This window comes from Pavona decussata, unplaced genomic scaffold (genome assembly GCF_977016875.1).
Source record: "Pavona decussata unplaced genomic scaffold, jaPavDecu1.1 SCAFFOLD_120, whole genome shotgun sequence".
In the NCBI taxonomy this organism is placed as follows: Eukaryota; Metazoa; Cnidaria; class Anthozoa; order Scleractinia; family Agariciidae; genus Pavona; species Pavona decussata.
Genome location: NW_028145534.1, coordinates 361,654 through 381,612, shown reverse-complemented (window position 1 = coordinate 381,612; position 19,959 = coordinate 361,654). Strand labels below are relative to the sequence as shown.

General features: G+C 39.9%; 2 protein-coding genes across 2 annotated transcripts; both read right to left on the bottom strand.

The window, feature by feature from the left end:
* Positions 1-306: 306 nt before the first annotated feature.
* On the bottom strand, positions 307-8,928 carry LOC146469674 (tetratricopeptide repeat protein 16-like). Its single transcript, XM_085122985.1, has 11 exons — positions 8,486-8,928; positions 6,972-7,307; positions 6,380-6,509; positions 5,970-6,083; positions 5,003-5,103; positions 4,661-4,819; positions 3,982-4,070; positions 3,219-3,463; positions 2,017-2,224; positions 1,133-1,272; positions 307-627 (listed from the first exon to the last, which is right to left on the bottom strand). The coding sequence occupies exons 1-11, from the start codon at positions 8,809-8,811 to the stop codon at positions 451-453; spliced, it is 2,025 nt and encodes a 674-aa protein (XP_084979111.1). The 5' UTR covers positions 8,812-8,928; the 3' UTR covers positions 307-450.
* A 1,733-nt stretch (positions 8,929-10,661) lies between these two features.
* Positions 10,662-19,563, bottom strand: LOC146469673 (uncharacterized). Its single transcript, XM_085122958.1, has 5 exons — positions 19,178-19,563; positions 16,770-16,861; positions 15,897-16,062; positions 13,616-13,787; positions 10,662-11,384 (listed from the first exon to the last, which is right to left on the bottom strand). Exons 1-5 carry the CDS (start codon positions 19,310-19,312, stop codon positions 10,966-10,968), a joined length of 984 nt encoding a protein of 327 aa, XP_084979084.1. The 5' UTR covers positions 19,313-19,563; the 3' UTR covers positions 10,662-10,965.
* Positions 19,564-19,959: the final 396 nt, after the last annotated feature.

The window sequence follows — 19,959 nt, the reverse complement described above, 5'->3', positions numbered from 1 at the left end:
CTGTGGCAATGGAGGCTGGGCCTCTACTTTTAGTACTACATGATCAGATAAACGGTGTCACAAGAAAGTATAACATTTCACAATACCACCAAGGTTTCCCGTCGTCTTGCGGAGAACTATGGAGCGGTATCGGGGTTAAAAATAACTCGATGTCTATTTCTTATTTCATCTTGTATGTCAGGACCACTTTACACTGGCTAACAAACAGCACCACAGGAAAGTACTGCTCAGTAGCTTTCATTTGAATGGTCACACTTTAGGATTTCATCCACAGACTCAAAAGTGAGAAGAACCATGTACAGCCTCGTAAACAGCACCACAGGGAAGTACTGGTCAGTAGCTTTCATCTGAATGGTCACAACTTAGGAATTTATTCTAAAGACTTCAAAGTTAAATCCGTGTCACAAATTTAATTTTGACGCTTGAAGAAAACCTGGTTTGCTTTATTTATCAGGCGAGATGAACCAACAATTTTTGATCTTTAGTCCTTTTTTCAGTGAGTCCTTCAAATTTCACCAGACTTCTCTCCGCATGCGCTGACGACTTGTGAAGCTTGGACTGGACCCTTGGACCTCTGAAGCTTAAATCTTGACGGGCACTTAACGCCCTTTGCACTGTTTTTGTAGCCTGGAATTCAAAACAACAGTTTTGAGATGACAATACAAGCTTAATCAGTATTCAGTAACATTCACTTTTCAAATAGATTCTCCTGTCGCTGGAACAGATGAGTAAGAACGAATGCTAGGTTTATCAACAGAGTTGATAACTAAAGGTAAATTGGCCACTGTAAAGAGATTCGAGTGCCGACGTTTCGAGCGTAAGACCTTTGTCATTGGAGCGAGTCCGCTGTGACAAAGGGCTAACGCTCCAAACGTCAGCACTCGAATCTCTTTAACGGTGGCCAATTTACCTTTAGTTATCAACTCTGTTGATAAACCAAACATTCGAGAGGTATTAGAGGTATTGTTATCATGTGTAGCAAGCGTCTCCGTCTTATTTTTCCCTGCGTATTTTTTGGTTCTTTGATATTTGATGGGACAAATGCAAGCCGCTAATAATGGGATTGAACGGTTTTACTGTTTCCTTACTGGATAAGTTTTGCTGTAGGACTATACATGTACTTGCCGCTTACCTTTTTCTTTCCTTTTATAATGTTGATGTGAAAATCCCGTTCCTCCATACAAGCTTTCACTTCAGGAAATACGGAACCTCTGATGGGTGGAAGAACAGCTTTACCACCAAACTTGGCTGCTGATTTAGAATCTTTTGAACCTTAGACAAAAAAAAATCAAAGCATTGAATGCCCAGGACGAGATTAAAATTCTCTTGAACGAAAACTTTACAGAAGTAAAATAAAGATAAAGAGCATGAGAATAACAATTACACCACAAAGGAACGAGGAAGATGAGAGGCTTTTTACAAAATTTAAAACCTGGAATTCGTCGGACAGATTTGTTCGCTCACATTGGTACAGGCCATGTAGCGAATCAGAGAGAATTTGCCATCCCGATTTTTTTCTTGCTAACATGGAAACAAATGTCCGACTTCAAATCAGACGTGTGAATTGCCCCGCTTCTTTGAAGGGCAAACTTTCGATGGTTTATCCTCTTACGGAGAAACTTTCCCCAAAGTTTACCGTAGAATGCAAAACAGTCTCACTTTAGTTTGTTGCTCCTTTTTCTCTCAGTTGATTAATATGTGACATGTGAATGGAGACGCGAAGCACCGATATTAAAGTGCCGACAAGCGAGGCGAGAAGAATAAAGAAAAAAGGCAGTATCTGCAGCCTTTTGCGGCTTCCGCATTTTGCCCAACGATCTGGTGCTAAATACGAACTATTTTGCAGTCTAAGTATTGCTCTTTTCAATGCAAAACTCATGAAGGCTTTGATTTGTAACACAGTTTTCAGTCTTTGCCACTAAAGAATTTTTCGTGACTTTAGCGAACACTATACAATGTCATTATTTGCTGGTCATTAATTCATTATGTTGTACCAATGAACTGCATGAACATTACCTGTAGCATGCTGGGAAAGTTCACGATAACTGCTTGTTTCCCTGATAGCAGCCTCGGCCTGACGTGCAGCCGCCATACCCACGTGACTCTTCATGACGTCAGTGATCGCTCGCCCAGGAAACAGCCGTGAAAATATCGACACGATCTCCTTGTTCTCGGGGTCTAAATACAACGACATAAGGACATCTTGTCGAGCACCATCCATGTCCTTGTAAGAAACGAAAAGAAAACCGTCAGGATTGCTTACGGATATGGATAAATATTAAGTCAGGAACAAGTCGCCAATATACCAGCTGGACAATTTAAATAATAACTTCTGAGTGGCACGCGTACTTGCGGCGTTGAATATAAACTGTCACTAACAGTGTATATAGAACATACATACTAAGGACGGGACTACATGTAATGCAATTGGCATGCATGTAGCGGATACCTACAACACTGCGGGTGATTAGAAGCTATTAGAAGAAAACGCAACAAAACGGACCTTTTCTTGTTGCGGCGAGGTCTTTATTTCTCTCTTAGTAGTTGGTAGACTGATTCATTCCTATCTGGAGCATTTTAGGCCTACCACTAAAGGTTAGGCCCAGGAATAACTTTTTATTTCTTTACCTTCGAAGTTCAGCCAACTGAACAGGAACGTTTTAACAACACAGACTTTTTGTAGCGAAAAGATTTACATGTATAGTATACTAGTATAAGGAATGTTTATCAGTCGCTGAAGACGTGATGGCCATGTGCGCGTTAAAGGTGTGAGCTCAGCACAAAGTCAGATTTGCAGACCACAGCCCCGCACTCCTTCATATCTCATATCAAAAACAGCGATTAATGACTGCTTCATTGTTCTTTGAATGGTTAAAGAAATGTATAAGTTGGGCGTGTGTTAACTTTCTGTGATATTGCACTGCAATTAGTAGTAGTTATATTGTTTGGCATGTAAGAATGATGTACCGTTAAAAACTACGATCAATAAACCGCTTAAGAAAATCTTCCACATGACAGGTACAGAATACCTGAAAAATGCGACAAAAACAGGCTTGCAAGTTCTCTTTCTCGAGGTTTTTCGTTCAAAAGACAAAGGTTCAAAGGTCTTAGGTTCGACTCCTGATAGGAGCACTCGCATTTCCTTTTCCCGAGTATGCCTGTGTCACTCACTGAATAATACATTATTCTCAAGATCCAAACATGTTCAATTGTAGTACCTCAATCATGTATCTTGCCCTGGCTCGTGACAGATAATATGCTCCAATCCGCGGGTTGTAGTGGATGGATGTGGTCAGGTGATCAATAGCGTCAAGATAGTGTCTGTCGTAATACTCCAGTATACCAAACTCATTAAAGACAATGGAAAGTCGGCATCTAACAGACCAGTCACTGTTGTCCATCTCTAGTGCCTGCTGATAGTCTGACAGCGAGAAGTGAAGCTCATTCAGGCGGAAGAAACAGTCTGCAATGCCAAAACAACAATATTGTAAAAAAAAAGTGTCTGACACGTGTGCATTTTTTGCGTTATATTTCGGAGTAAACGCGCGCGCGCGTTTAATGTTAAGACTGGAGCGAGCATGGAAATGAAAAGCGATGCCCACGTGTGGCTTTCAACTCTTCATGTCTTGCAGTTCCCGCTTTCGTGGAAAACAACAGAGTATTTTTACCGGGAAAAAATGCACAAAAGGAGTAGAGGTCAGGATGAATGTAGCTTGCGGTACTGTACACTACTGCACGTCTAGCCTTTACCAGCAATTCCATTCCGGCATTCTGCCATTCCTCCTGCAGCCAACGCGCTATGAAAGTGGGGTGCAGGCGAGCCCTATCAAATTGCCTGTAGTGGCACACCACGTGAAAAAATTCTTGAAATATTGCTTGATATACTTGATTTACCTAGCAGACTGTCCGATGGCAAGACTGACCATGCCAATTAAATTAACAATAAAGAAAAAGAAACTGAGCATTAACTATTGAATTCACCTCCTCTGTTAATGTAAAGCCCCTTTTCTTTCTTTTCTCCTTTGATTGCTTTGTTTAATAGAACCACTGCTTCATCATAATATCCTTTGCTGTGAAAAAAGAACAAATTAAAGAGACATAAGATCAAGGTACAAAATACCACTACCTGTATGCTACCCAGGTGGGTTACTCCAGGTTAAAAGTGATGGGGATTAGAGATGCGAGGGATTTTTTGGGGTTTGAAATTCACGATATTGGAATTTTTTTTGGTAGTTTCATTTTACCAGGATTTTTTTTGGTTTATGGGAAGATTCGCAGTAAAAATTTGTTATGGTATGTTAAGCACACGTTACTCTTTTCTGAGTGTTTTTATGGTTCTTAAATTCAGCATAGGATTTTTTGGGGGGATAACTTTTCGTTTAGGCGATTTGTTTGGCTTTCGCTTCGAGTCCGAGGGATTTTTGTGGGTGTTAATTGCGCCAATCGCACCTCCTGTCACTTTTAATTTGGAGTACCCCTCCCCCCTGGGTATGCTACTAATGACCAATTTAACAATAACAAATCCTTAACATGCCAGTAAATTTGTATGAAACACAAATCTCTTCCTGCTACTGCATAAGGAATTACACATGTGATAGTTACAGCTGTATGTATTTTCAAAATACCAACATACGCTTTTATCTTAGCCAGTTGTTCTTACCTAAAGCACTCCACAGCAAAGTCATTATAACAGAGAAGAAGCTGTCTGTGTGCTTCTTTGTATGTGTTGTTTGACTCATTGTGATCTGTCTTGTCCATGGCTAAAAGATAATCATCTATTGCAGCATTAAAATCAGCCTGTCTTCTGTGGAGTGCACCACTGCAAGGGAATGAATTTTGCATTGAATTTAGCAAAAATCTGTTAGAGCCACACTGTAAATACATTTCACTCACATATACAAACAGCTGCAGAACAGTAAATTATGTTTAAAAAATAATTGTAATTCACCTTTGTTTCAACTCTTTTTAAAGTAAAGATTTTAGAAATTATTAAATCACTCACCGAAAGACATGAAATTCTGCTACAGATGGATTTGTTTCAATGGCGATGGAGATTTTAGACAGGGCTTCTTTAACTTTTCCTACTAGATGTAATTGTATGGCCTGCCAAGATAATAAGATAATTGTCACTGACAATACAATATGAAAAAAATTGCTTCAGTGTGCATGAACAATAAATTACATCAATGCTGTGATAACAAGTGACAGCAAACATTTATGGTGATCAATTTGCTTGGTAACCTGAGTCATCTGATGATCAGTTATCCCAGTGTTTAATAATACGCCTATACAGATTCATCTATGAACTATTACCATTTAGCAAGAATATGGTAATTAGGAGAAGCAGACTGTGTTCTAGTGGTTTCAGAGGTCCCAAGAGAGAGAAGGGATAATTACTCCATTAAAAATAAAAAACAGAAACGACTGAGGTCCAGTTTTTCTAGGAAATTTTGAAACAGTTCTATGGTACTAGTAACAGCTTATGACCTACATTGCGAACTATTAAAAAGTAGTGAATTAATTTAAATTCTAATTTTCACACCCTAAATCGATTGATCGATCAATCAATCAATCAATCAATCAATCAATCAATCAATCAGTCAGTCAGTCAGTCAGTCAGTCAGTCAGTCAGTCAGTCCAATCAATCAATGAACCAACCATTCAATCATTATTTATACCATGTAGTATCTGTAAATAGTATTTGATTGTGCCTTATAAAAAACACTTTCTATTTAACATTACTAAAACAAATTTAATCAATGAGCCCTACAATCCCTGGCTCCATTTGGGGATTAAGACTTTGGGGATGAGCCACTACAGATGCTATGATATACAGCTGTATTAAGGATGGATGGATCATTGGGCAGCCAACCCTGGCTTCTTCTAAATTATTAAAATATTCTATACCAACTGAAGGCAAAAATAAATTAAATTAAATATAAAGTAAATACTGATGCAGCTGATCTGACCTGTTGTCTACTATCCTTTGCTCTTTTTTCAAGTGAGGCCATCAGAGTTTTTGCTTCTGCCTTTTCAGGGGCTAGAGCTAATGCATCCTTGACGTCATAGTAACAGAGAGTAGACTACAAAATGACAGACAAATTAGAAAAAAAGAATTACACCAGTAACATGTTGTACGTAATTGTATTGTTCGGAGTAAAAAAGGAAGGGCATCATTTGGTAGCATTGCTGGCAATAACCTGATGTTATGACCAGTGCACTGTATTCAGTGTTTTCATCATCATCTTCATCAGCCTTGCCACAATATAACAATCATAGTTTGGACTGGAAGTTTAAAACCATTGTGCAGTTGAAGGTTTTAACAGAAGATAGCGGAACATTCAAATGATATTGACCCAGCTGTTGTCACCACACTTACATTACGGAATAGCTCATGGAGTCTGGCTCTCATTATAAACAGGTCAGGATTGTCAGTTTCTTCTTCAAGTCTTTTATTCACAAGTGCTAAGCATTCTCCATGTCGCTGAAGAGCAGCAAGGCAAGCCACACTGTTAAAGAAAATATACAAATAATTTCATGAATTCATGACGTTATGAATACCCCTATAAAACATTAATTATGAAAACCCCTAAAAAAAAATAAGTTCTTGCCAGAAATATTTCCACCTAAAAAAAAAAAAACCAGAAAATTTTAACCAAATGACAGTTGTATGGGATTTCTGCATATAGGTATAAGGATAGCAAAAGGTCTTTCAAAAGCCTCAACTTGTAAAATTTGAGCCAAATTTCATGGGTTTTGCAGTCCTTTTTTTATGAAGCTGTCTTGGAGGAGCTGAGTTCTCAAGCTTACAAAAAAACTACTTAGTAGTCCTTTCTGTTTTGCAAAGTTGCAATTTACCATTCCCTATCACTTGTATCCACAATGTGTTTCCTTAAGACCACATATACGTAAATGATGCCAAAAAAAGAGAAACAAGTTTCATCCCAAAAAAAGGTGAATAAGTGTCAAACCTTCTTGTGTGATAGCCAATCACTTCCGGCTTCATTTCCGCTGCCCTTGAAAAAGACTCCAAAGCTTCACCATAGAGCTTCTCATCAAACAAACACTGCCCTTGAAGGAAGTAGAGAAATGCTAATCTGGAGTATGTCTGTTCATTATCTGGGTCTAATATACACGCTTTCTTGAAATTTAAGATTGCTGATTGGAAGTCACATATCTGTAAGTAACTCTCGCCTCTTGTAATATAATGTTTGACAACTTCTGGTTTCAGAGAAATAGCTTTGTTAAAACAAGATATGGCCTGATTGTGGTCGTCCCATTCTGATAATCTGCATCCTGCAATGAAACTGAAAATAGAAGACAGAAAAAGACGTTACTTTAAAATCTGTGCAACTCCGATATATGTGTACACTGCATTGGTGGGAGTGCACATGTAATGGTGATGATGGTACAAATTAGGTACATTTTAAAGAAAAAGTGCTGCTGCATTGGTGGGGGAGTGGAAATAAGATTAACATTTGGTTTCATCAACTGAGTTGATAAGATAATTTGGCTGACATTTTGAGCATTAACCTTTCATCAGAGCAAATCAAGGAATTTAAACACATTACGCCTGGTCACTTTGAAACACTGGACATTAGCATTTTCCTTGTAACCTTCTTCTTCATTTCATGTTAACTTTTCACATCGGATTACTGCCACACTGTATATAATTTTATTTACAGCTGAGTTACTAGCCGGTTGAGGCCATCCAGTCATTTAGCCACTGGAAAGCATTACACACTGTAATTTTATTATTATATAGTATGTTCATCTCTTATTCTTAACACAGTTAAAAAAGGAATAACATGCATCCACAAAGCCATGCATGTAGCCTGGCCATAAAAGTATAGGAGCAATTTCAGAATACCCGTCCACTCGCAAGGTGCATTACTCTGAAACCCGTGGTCCATGCTACCGCGCTCAACAGATGAACAAGTAAATTAATCTTAGTATTAAACTGGAGTGCCACAGTGGTCCGCAGTCCAGTAATGGATGGATTCAAAGAACGAGGAATGTATTAAACTGGAGTACTACCGCGGTCAGCAGTCCCGTAGCGGATTAAAACTGGAGTGCTACCGCGATCCGCAGTCCCGTAGTGGATCATCTAAGTATTAAACTGGAGTGCTACCACGGTCCGCAGTCGTATAGTGGATGCAAATTAGATGACTGTGGGACTGCGGTAGCAGCTTTTTAAGTTCTAGATTTAGTGGCCTGGTATTCTAGAATCTAGCCGAAGTATATATAGTTACGCTTTTATTTTTATAATTATGTAAGGTTAAGATCTCCAGGTTATATGACGGCTAGGTGGCTTTATATAAACTAAAAACAGACACTGTACACTACTAATACACTGTTAATAAATTACACATTTGAACGTCTGAATACACCAGTATGGTTAACTGTACCTAACCTGTGAAGCAACAAAAGCACAGTTAAGACTTGCCAGGTCGTTTAACACTTGACAAAGCTTTTAAACACTTACTGTTCTTCAGCCTTCGCGTCAATCACAGTTTCCGTCGTCAAAACTGTGATGGATTTTCGCCGGTACTGCGAATGCGGTGTGTTTGTAGTTGGGACCAGTTCAGCGAGCCGAAAAGAATTAACAATAGTATTTCTTCTGTTTCGTATTTCCTTTGTGGCTTCGCGTGTAAGAGGTGAAGGTTCGTCGCCACTGTTATTATCGTCCGATTCCGAAAGATGTTCGACGAACTTTACAAGTGGTTTTTGAAGAAGTTCAGTTTCCTGCAAATTGTTCTCACTTTCTTCTTCATTTCCTTCAGGTAATTTAACTGGTGTGTTGGTCTCCATTTGTTGCAGTCAGGTGTTTATAACTCTAAGATTATTGGATCTAAAAGTGGATATTTTCACGCAACTTTTCTCTGAAGCACAGACGCCATGTTTGTTTCGTCTCAATGGAAACGCATGATACCGTTCTTGTATCGCTGGCTCAGGAATGTTTCCCAGTCCTTCGCGGCTATCCACAGTCCACATTCCACGCGCACCCGTTGGATACAGACGGAAGCCAAAAGCATATCACCTTGGCTAGGTGATGATAGCGAGGTGCGCTGTGCCGAGTTGGTTATAGTCTTTCCATATCCAACAAACACTAGGCGGAATAATTTTATTAAAAACAGGATTAAAAACAATCAAGAAATATTGTCACACCTCGATGGACTAAAGGCTAGCCTGTGAACAGGCTCTGGGGTATAGGGCGAAAAGAAAAATCGGTGAGCCGGGCGGGTGGAGCGCCTTCCTCCCCCTCTCCGAGCTCGATTTTTGTCTTCGCACTATACCCCACTTGGGAGCCAGGCTAACTAAAGGCATGATATATAAATGACAATGTAAGTCGCAGGGTGGGACTGGCAATCAAAATCCTGGAAGTATTAGTATGCGAAAGGAAGCAAAATGTAGAATGAAATGTTAGCGTTTTCAAGAGTCGCAAAATAAACTGTCAATTGAAAGGGAAGCAGTTAAATTCAATTATTGTATTAGGGGTAACAGAACTGAGCAGACATTCCTGGCAGCCAATTACATGGAAACCCGCTTATGAGATACTCTTCTGTTAGTGCTTTATCTTTGTAGCCTGTGAATCGAACAGGCTCCCAAGCGTGGTCCCATAGAATTCCGAAAGTAACGGTCGCCCCGAAAGTAGTTCGTTAATTTTTTGATCTACTCATTGAACTTTCGGAAAGTAACGCCATGTTTTCAACTGCGCATACGTTCTGCGCATCGCGAGATACTCGGGTTTCCTATGGGTGGTGCCTACTAATACAGGAATATTTTTGCATGGTTTAAAACTATACGGAGAAAGCAGAACATACCAAATGCTTTTGGTATCTCAAAAAAAAAATTGGGGGTAACCATGCATTTTTCAGAGATAATAAAGCTTCAATTTAGGGAAAAATCCCATACATTGCTTTATATTTGCGCGTGTTCTAGAGATATTATGTTTAATTATCTCTGAAAAAATGCGTGGTTACCCCCAGTTTTCTTTTTGGATTCCAATAGCCCTTGCCAAGATCTACTTTTCCCGCATAGTCATAAACCGCACAAAAATACTTCGGTATTAGTAGCCGGCGATAGAACTATATGTAGAGTTTAGGGGTGGTCACATACCTAAGAAACAACGGAGAACGACTGAAATATTACCCCCTCCCTAGAATATCGAACAACGAAACCGATGATTAATTTGCATTATAGTCATACCTACCCGCCCCAGTCGACTAGCTTTAGCTATTTGCGAGTAGGTATATACCTAACGTGTAACTCTCTGTTTTCTAATAAAGTGTTGTATACGAACACCGGTTTATAAGGACAACGGACACTTTTCAGTGAACCAACTGACATCCTCTTCTACAAAATTAACCTCGCTTTACGAACACTAGTTATCTGCGCACAGTAAGTTTCTACTGTAAAAATTGTCTTGCATTCAGCCCATCTGGCTGATGCGCAAAATGGAAATGTCAGTCAAGAGAAAAGTAACAGCCGTGCTATTTTAAATGATTACGTTGTTTAAATGTGACGCACATTTTTACTTTTCACATTTATGTAATTTAATGCTGTCTTTATGTTACTTTTTTATATATTGTAATTTCCTTTTGTTGTGAACCATTGAAATAGTGCATAATAATAAAAAACCTTTAAAAAAAACCTCAGTCGCGTTTAAAGCACTCTGAGAACATTAATTTTAGTGCAAGCCAGATCGTTTCAATGAGCTTGAGGTATCTTCAGTTTGAAGTTAAGTTACAGTTAATATATCGATAAAACAATGAAAACATGTGTCGGTGATGTTTATTCTTGGAGCCCTCGTTATACAGCCACTTTTTCCCCTTAAATACTCAAAATTATTCGATACATTTTTAGAATTTTGTCTTTGATTCTTATAATTTTTTTGTTGTTGTTGTTATCGTCCAATTGAAGCATATTTTCAGTTTATTCCTTTCTCTTTTCGGCAGCCTGGTGCTATTTGTTGTTCTCAAACACATCATAGCTTCTTTCATAAGGAAAAGGCAGCGATATCGGAATATTCACCATTCGAGGATACAAAGTCGGCGAACCACGCACAACAGTAGAACAAAATCGTTCCCAGTCCACTGGCCCTTCGACACCATACCCCTCCGGTCCAACAACACCAATGAGAGGCCAGGAATCTGTAGCACAGTATTGAGTAAAGCACACTCGTCGCGAGCGAGTAGAGTTGTTGGAACGCGACGCATGTGCAGTTCGCACGTGATGGAATGACGCACCACCGGATGGGACTTCGACGTCTACTGCTTTACTGGGGTCAAAGGTCGGATCAGTTATTGCTGATACAAAGACTCCGTCTTTAAAGTGAGATAGGATTGGTTCTTTATGAGTACCAGGAACGACCTGCAGGCACCCTAAAGTTGAACAGAAGAGACAAGGTGGTGTTAGATTAAGCAACATTTCTTGCAACTTGTCTTCAACTGCGTTGAAGGCCAGGCGGGGGGGGGGGGGGGGGAAGGGGTGGATTCCCTGTAACGGCCTATACGGGGCGGCTTCGCCCGAACGGGTACCTTTTTTCAAGCTGGTGGTGTATAAAAGGGTACGGATTTCACGAACTGGTCCAGTTTGTTCAAAGAGTGGATAACTTTATCCAGCGAGAATTAGCCACTATCTGCGGATAAAATGCATTAGCATACCTCAGTGACCGACTATCGCTTAACGCGCAATCTGATTGGCTACACAGGTGCCGTCTATCGATCGATAGACGGCAGTTTGTCAGAGCGCATGCGATTTAGCATGCAAAATTACTCAAATATATCAAAATTTATGAAATAAAAAGATTTTTTTGCTTCATAGATCGACCACTGAGGTATGCTAAAACAATTAGACGGCTCGCTCTCGGTTTCTAACGCCTTTGATAGTTGGCTCGGGGCCTCGCCCCCCGCCAACTATCAGCCGATAGAAACCTCGAGCTTGCCGTCTAATTGTTAATTAGCTGGAGTGGATGTTATCCGTTGGATTGCGATTTCTCCCATGGATAATGGTATCTGCTCTTTGATCAACTGAGCAAGCAGCTGAGGTATCCAGGGTAATCTGTAATTTAGGGCAATTCAAAACATATCAAACTGACTCACCGATGAGAGATCACGAGAGGTACAGTGTTTCTACTGTGGCTATTTAAAGGGGATATTTAAGATATTTGAAAGGGCTACCTTTTCTGTCAACAATGGTACATAAAAGAGTAAAGTCTTGGATCTCGGGGCGGAGCCTCACCGTATAGAACTTTGTCGAATACCCCCCGGACTCGAATTGTTGCGAGACATGAAGCGGGAGGCGTGCGAGACCACGCAACGCCTGAAAAACTCGCTACAGCCTTCCCGCAATTGCCGCGAAAAGTTAAAGTTAAAGGTGAAACTACTTTCTCAAGCGTTACTTATGCCATAATGCTCTAATGGGGTATACCTAGCACTGTACTAGGTTGCTTAGAAGAATGAAACTCTTCGTCCTGGAGTTAAGAAAGACTCTACTCTGAGCAGGGTGGCGTCAAACATACTCAGTACTAGCCTAGGACACTTGGAGGAATAAAACCATTTGCAAACATAAATAAAAATACAAGTTAAATATAAAATATTTTATTACACCCATTTTGAAATCACTGGTGATCCTTGCAATCTGATTGGCTCTCAACAGTGCCATTTATTCCCAAATTGCACCATTTTCTGCTCTAAATCGCATCCTGTCTTTAGCCAATCAAAATGGAAATGAAGTAACAAAAATAGAATATTAAAATTGACAATAAAACTCTGTGATTTCAAAATAGGTGTAATAAAGTGGTAATTGAACTTTGTGTCATGCAATTTTGGTCTGAAATCATACTTGTGATTTCAAATCAAACTCGCGCTACGCGCTCGTTCAGTTTTGAAATCACGCGTATGATTTCAGACCAAATTGCACTCCACTCAGTTCAATTACCATTATAAATAGATAAATTAAAAATATTGACTAGGATGATAGGAGAATTTAAAAGTGTTACAATCTGTATGTCTGAACGTGAACATGCGACGGAGGGGTAACTACAAACGTACTCGTTTTGTTATATCCATCTGGCGTTAGGGTTAACAAGGGCCAGTTATAAATATGTCTCTTAGTTCTGGTTTGTAAAGGTTAGCCGTAACCGGTTTGAATGGTCAACAACAACCGTTTCGTGCGTGGTTAGATTCCAGGTTAAAGCGAGTGAGATAAGTTTGTAGGAAAACGCGAATAAATTTACAAACAGAGGGAAATATTTGCCCAATCCATGGCTCAAAAACGCACCTGATTGGCTAGGGAAGTTTGAAGTGACAAAGAGGCATTTCTTTGAAAATCTTAGTAAGAAATTTTCAGTTCATTGTAGCCTGCGAGCAAGCTCCCTTTTAGGCCAGCCGCGACCTTAAAACTCCAGGCTTACAGGCTAGGTTCATTAGCAAACAGTCTCCCGTTGGACAGGGTGGGGGGTTGGGGTAACTTAAAGGCCCATGCTGGTGATTGCTCATCCTGTGTTGGCAAAAAAAATTTGTTTACGTAAAAGTGACTTATGACGCTGTAATATATGTTTTTAGTACGAAACTAACATGCCAGACTTTAGTTACAAGTTATGACTACCAACCATTTTCTTTGGTTGAGTCATCTACAGCCAGACCCACAGTAACTATACTGTCATTTGTGTGAGGAAGGAATGCCCAGTCCTGATGCCACTTGATTGCTGATGAGCCGTCTTTACCGGGAAATTTCATGTGAATCTTCTCTTGCATTATGTAGCGGATTGAGGAGCTGTCAACCTGTGGTTAACAACAAACAAAAAGTAACGTAAAAATGGGCGTGCGTGTGCGTTATAAACCTATTGGCTTAGAGGCAAGGTATATGAGCCATTATACCACGCCCGAGAAATAGCGACCATTAAATTGCCTTTTGGTTGTTCTTGCAAAGCGAAATCAGCAAGATCTAGCGATATTTCTTGATTGTTTTTAATAAAACAATTATTCCACTCACGCTTGCTGGATATGAGCTCGTTGGCTATCTATCGTCTCATATCCAACGCGCACGTGTGGAATAATTGTTAATATTATTACATGCAAGAGAGCGACAGTGATGCCCAGCGCCTGTCATTTCTTCTAGCCTATAGGAGCGGCCATGAGTACGTAAGCCGCGAGAAAATTTTAACTCGCCTCTTCCCCTTTCTCCTCGCGGCTCTGCCGCGCAAGCTTGGCTTTCGTCCATCATGCCAACATCCCGCCAACTACGCGAGCTACATTTCTTCACGAATTATTTCGACGTGTTTCCTAAATAAGTCACCCATGATATCGGTACAGTCAACTCCCTTTATTGCGGACACCCTCGGGACCGCGAGTTGGTGTCCTTAATAGCGAGAGTCCGTAATAGCGGGGATTTATTTCAGTCAACGTCTGTAGTCTGTTTTTGCCGGGAATTTAGCTGCTCTCCGTATTATCGGGGTGTCCGTAATAGCGAGGTGTTCGCAAGGCGAGAGTTAATTGTATTGGGATCCTGGGGATTCATGACTACAGCAGTTAGCCCCGAATCAGTTGAGTTCAACATATTAGCAGGCGCCCGATGGGACATGAGTGTATAGTGGCTGCACAAGGCAATGTTTCATGCAAATACATGGAAGGGCCACTAAACAAAATTTACAGTTGCGGGGGAAAAAATGTCTAGTCTAACTTACCTGTGGATAAGAATCTTGAATTTCTGCACTTCTTTTGTTGGCAAAATCGCTAATTTAGAACCGAACTTTACTTGTGGTAACGACTACCGCAACGATCGCGAACTGAGGAAACTTGTACAATCCTTTTTTTTTTTTTTTTTGCGCCGAGACAACTCCCAGGAAACGTTGCCTTGGGTGTTACCCTAACACTACCTGGATACAGACACGTTCATGATACGCGCGACCACTAGTTGTACTGAGAAACAACCCGACACATTTAAGCTAGAGAAGTCTAAAGCCCCATTCACACCAACAAAACATGTTTAATTAAACCAAGCTTATCAAATGAAAATTGGTAACAGAAAGCCAAACCCCCGGCATCGACTTTGACATAGGATTCAAGTAAACTTTAACTTATGCTTTCATTTGTGCTAAATCTGTAATCGACAAAAATCCCAAAGCAGCTTTTATGAAGGAAACAATTTTAAACTGTGTTTAGCTAAACAGCTTTTAAACGTGTTTAAGCCTTGGTGTGAATGGGGCATAAGTTAGCCTCGGATGAGAAGAATTTTGATATTAAAGACAAGCCAAAACGGGACCATGTAATCTTTTGTTCTCTAAATGAAAAGGAGCAGCTAAAGATGAGTTTATTCTGTAAAAATGCTCTGATATAGACTAGTAAATCAGATATTATCGCCCATGTAAGTTTCCTTTCTGACAGCGCGGGAGGCTCCCTCCACGTATTTTTTTTTATTTCATTTTATTTTTTGTTTCTTCTCCCCGGAAGCTCTTGTTCGCTTTACGCGCCAACTTAGGAGGAAACAATTGCTATGTTCGCGCAGGCTACGATAGCTATTGTGTCAATTCGCGTCAATCCATTCCGTTTTTAAAACCGACTATTTAACCATACAAATTTTCATTCAAGAATTCCCTCCCCTCTACCCTTCACGCAGATTAACGATACCCAAAGCTAGAGATAACATTGTGCCTACAACCGGCACTGTATTAGACTCAAAACTTACAGCAACACTGAGCCTTAAACATGAGTTCGGCAATTTTCCTTGCACTCTTCCCAAGAGTAGTCTATCAAAAATTAGAATGCCTTTGTGTAGCCAATCAGATGCGAGTTTGCGCTAATATTCGATAACTAGGCTATGGGTCATGAATTATTTAGGACTGAAGTGGTAAATCTATTTATAAAGATTGAAAAGATGGAAATGCATATTACCAGTTGTGAAATGATGTCTAGTAGCTTGGGATGCCGTAATGCTTTTTGCCAAACAGGGTGTATAAGCGATGGACAAATAACACGAGACCGTTTTAACAACGATTTGCTGGATGAGCGGCCCTCTTCCAATATGAAGTACTTGTCTGATTTGGTTTTACCCATACTCCTGACAACAACAAACAAATATCAGGTTAGAAAATAACTTCTCTGTCGTGTTCTATACAGATCAACCGATTTTGTTTGGTTGAGTTGGAAGTTTGTTTGGTGGAGTTGCAAGTACTTGCGTGTTCCATTTGTAAAAAGCCATTTTCAGTTGCTTTGTTTGGTCAACTTTTTCAACTATCCTTGTTGTTAATGATTATTAAGTGTTCTGCTGGGTAAAATCAACCAAATCAACCAAAACCGGTCGATATTGAAACGGTTGGTCCTAACAGAATACAAAAACCTTATTAAGTTGCCAAGGAGAACCCTGAGTCATGAAGTGCAACATGTATAGCACTATGTTCATTCTGCAGTGGATATGGTCATAACCTCTGTAACAGATGGAGAGGGGCTGACTCGAACCATTTTACAATTTAAAAATATGTAGCCCTATGGATCTACCTAAGAATTGTATTTCCTGGCAACACAACAATCATTGCGTGTTTGCGCAAAAATTTTACTCTGATGTTTCTAAACCCCTAAAGAAACATGAAAATCGTGTGTGAGCAAGCTATCTTTGGCAGGGGTAGGGTAGAGGAGGGAGGGGGGAGAGGTTGGGAGTTTCTTTTTTCTGTTCCCTTCCCTCCCTCCCCCCCCCCCACCACCCCAAAGAGAGCTTGCACACACGCTTTATGAAAACTGCTTTGAATCTCCCAATTATGAAAAACTCACATCTGTAGGAGCTCGTCTGTAGCATCGATAAGCTCCTTCTTTTCATGTTCATTTAATACATCTTTAACCACTAGGAAACCATCTTTCTCATACTACAATAGAGGAAGGAATACAATTGGTCACAACATAATACAATATGACTCCTTTATTTATACACTATCTGTCTACTTAAGCATAGATTAGCAACTAGTCACAGGAGTCCATTATCTCAACTACTCGTAGACTACTACCATTCTACTGCCACTAACAGTTTCCAGACCTTCAAGTAAGTTGTGGGGCGTGGGGGGGGGGGGGGGGTGGCTCTCATAAATGCTTGAATGGCTTCTCTTTCTGAAATTAAATATCTGAGAACTTAGCTATAGACGGGGTTACCTAACCTTTGGAATCTGGAATACGGAATACGGAATACGGAATAAAAAAAAAATGAAAATTCGTCAACATGAAAATTTCAATGAAGGTTAAAGTCACTCGGGAAACAGTTTTTATAGCTCTTGAAAAGTTATAATATCAGTCAGGAGCCTAGTGAAATTTTCAAAAGTTTGCCTTAGATTTCAATTGCTTAGGCAGTTGAGCTTCTCATTTGGAATAAAGGTCCCTAATCTTCAAACGTACTCTTAAAACCCCCACACCTCTTCCTATTTATTAACGTTTCCTCCTCCCAATAGCACGTAGAGAGATACTGAAAGGTAACTAGAGAAAAGAGTCAGTGTTGCATTTATCACTCATCAACTCTTCACAAGACTCACTGTCTTTGCATAATAATATAAAAAGTCTTGAAACAAGTTGGTATGGGGGGGTGACTTAGATTTCATCTAAATAAAGCCTTGAATTGGTACCGACCTTGGATAGACAGTGGGCAAAGTCATTTATTTATTTATTTATTAACTCATCTGTCCATCCCTCTGTTCGTTCATTCATTTATTCATTCCTTTGCTCAATCACTCACTGACACTCACTCCTGGTTCTGTAATGCCTGCCGGCATACATTCCTATGTTCAGTCATGTATGCATGTATTCATTTATCCACCTTTTTACAAAAGACTGTTGAGCTGCCCATACAAAGGAAACATTTTATGCTGATGGCCTTTTTTGAAATACAGTAAGAACTTCAGGAGCCTGTGAACAATTTCCCTTAATTTAGTAATCACAATAACAGGAAATAGATAACAAATTATTTTATATCCTCTAATTCCAGATACCTTAGAATTCGTAGATCTATTGATTTTGATTTAGAAATAACAAGTCTAAATATTTTAAGCCCCATTCCCACCCTTATGACCAAAACATTTGTTGAGCCATAATAATATGTTAGTCACAATGTTATGACACATGTAAAGATATATTTCCATTGTCACCATCATGAATGCGTTAATTTGCCTACTGCATGTACCTGCCAAAATGCCACCAATCATACACATCTCTCGCCCCTCTTCCAAAAGAACGAAAATCCCCTACTCACAAGCCAATCAGCATACGGCATGTTACACAGAAAAAGAAAAAAAGAAAAAAAAGAAAGTCTTTTCTGATTTACAAATTCTGTGTATTTGATTTTTAAATACATAGATAGGTGTAGTTCTGGTGTGTTTTAAAGTTTTACGCTTTAAAGGGACTGCCTTAGAATACTAACACCATAGGCTTAACTAGTACTGCAGCAACTTCACTGATATTATAATTTTTCAAGAGCTATAAAAACTGTTTCCCAAGTGACTTTACCCTTCGCTGAAATTTTCATGTCGACGAATTTTCATTTTTTTTTTTTTTCATTCCGGATCCCGTATTCTGGATTCCGGATTCCTGATTTTAGGTAAACCCACTATGATGGAGATGACCTCTAGCTTTTGTCTAAAAATAAGGGGCCCCAGACAACGCCGGGTCCCTTTCTAGATCACCACTGGCTGTGTGATATCAAATGATTTTACCGACCTAATAATGAATAAAAAGAAATATACATATATATTTATCAGTGGTAGAAAATTCTGGAAAGCCGTGACTCGAACTGTATAAAATTATTGGGTGATGTATGTAAAAGTTCAAAACCTTTGGCTATGAATTCAAATACAGTCAACTGAGTCAAGCCTCTATTTAATAAGCGGTCACCCTCGGGAAATAGCCATATGACCGCTTAAAACTGAGGTTGACCGCTTACTAAAGGTGCTTTAAAATTTACAAGTAATACGGCAAAAATCTAACTAGAATGCAAAATTTGAATGGATCAGATGTTATGTATTTTATTTACAGTCGAACCTCTTCATTACGGACACCAAGGGGACAAGGAATAAGTGTCCGTATTATAGAGGTGTCCGTTTTAGAGAGGTAGGCTTTGTAATAATGGATTTCGGTCTCTCAACTGACTAGGGACCAAGTAAAAGAGAGGTGTCCGTAAGGAGAGGTTCCATTGTATACCATACCTGAGCTTTGTCTTTTGCATCTAGTTTGAAGAAGGAGCCTGAATCAGTTGAATTGCTGCTTAAGAATCGGTAAGCACCAGCACGTTTCAAACGATTATAGCAATGGCTTCTAAACAAGCGAAGCGACGATTCCATTAATGCTTGTTATTATTTACCGTGACTTGTGTTTGTAGAAAGTTCAAAGCTGTAAACTGTGAAGGACATGCAAGTCGTGATACGTGAAACAAAGAAATTATTTTCCGTTTTCCGTGATAACTGACAAGACAAAGCAATTTTTTCCGTGAAAAGTTACTCGCCGAAGACCTACGAAGTCTAAAAAATCTACATGCAAGGACTTCAAAGCAACGCAAAGCTCTCCGGATGACCTTATGTGACCTAGGGTCACGAGACTGATAGGCCCTAGGGGACCTTCAATGACTTGTTGCGTATGAGTCATTGCGGTCGCGGCGTTGTCTCCCGACGGCCTTTGACACCAGTGATTTCTGTTTCGTATTACAGTACTACAATTCAATGAAATAATTTTTTTTAATTGGAAGTGATTTCCATGTGTGTTAACAACAACACTCTGTACGTTTCGCATAAAGGAAATCCTGCGGGGTGTGGCAGCCATCAGCATGTCAGACTCGACGGTGTGCATGCAGCTAATGCGTGGTTCAATTCTACCTGTTACCATCCCCCCCCGGGCACACCCCCGGGAAAACCCGGTCCGTCTGGCCCGGGGGTCGGGAATTTCCTCAAGCGGTCTTGCCCGGGGGTAGGGGGCGGGGCAAATTGAAATAACT

Excerpts from the sequence above, each read along its gene's own strand:
- LOC146469673 (XM_085122958.1), bottom strand. The coding sequence starts at position 19,312 with ATGGAATCGTCGCTTCGCTTGTTTAGAAGCCATTGCTATAATCGTTTG. Across the intron at positions 16,862-19,177 it reads ATGCAAAAGACAAAGCTCAG|TATGAGAAAGATGGTTTCCT; the intron begins GTATGGTATACA and ends CCTCTATTGTAG. Across the intron at positions 11,385-13,615 it reads TGACTCAACCAAAGAAAATG|GGTGCCTGCAGGTCGTTCCT; the intron begins GTTGGTAGTCAT and ends GTTCAACTTTAG.
- LOC146469674 (XM_085122985.1), bottom strand. The coding sequence starts at position 8,811 with ATGGAGACCAACACACCAGTTAAATTACCTGAAGGAAATGAAGAAGAA. Across the intron at positions 7,308-8,485 it reads GACGCGAAGGCTGAAGAACA|TTTCATTGCAGGATGCAGAT; the intron begins GTAAGTGTTTAA and ends TTCTATTTTCAG. Across the intron at positions 1,273-2,016 it reads ACTTTCCCAGCATGCTACAG|GTTCAAAAGATTCTAAATCA; the intron begins GTAATGTTCATG and ends TTTTTGTCTAAG.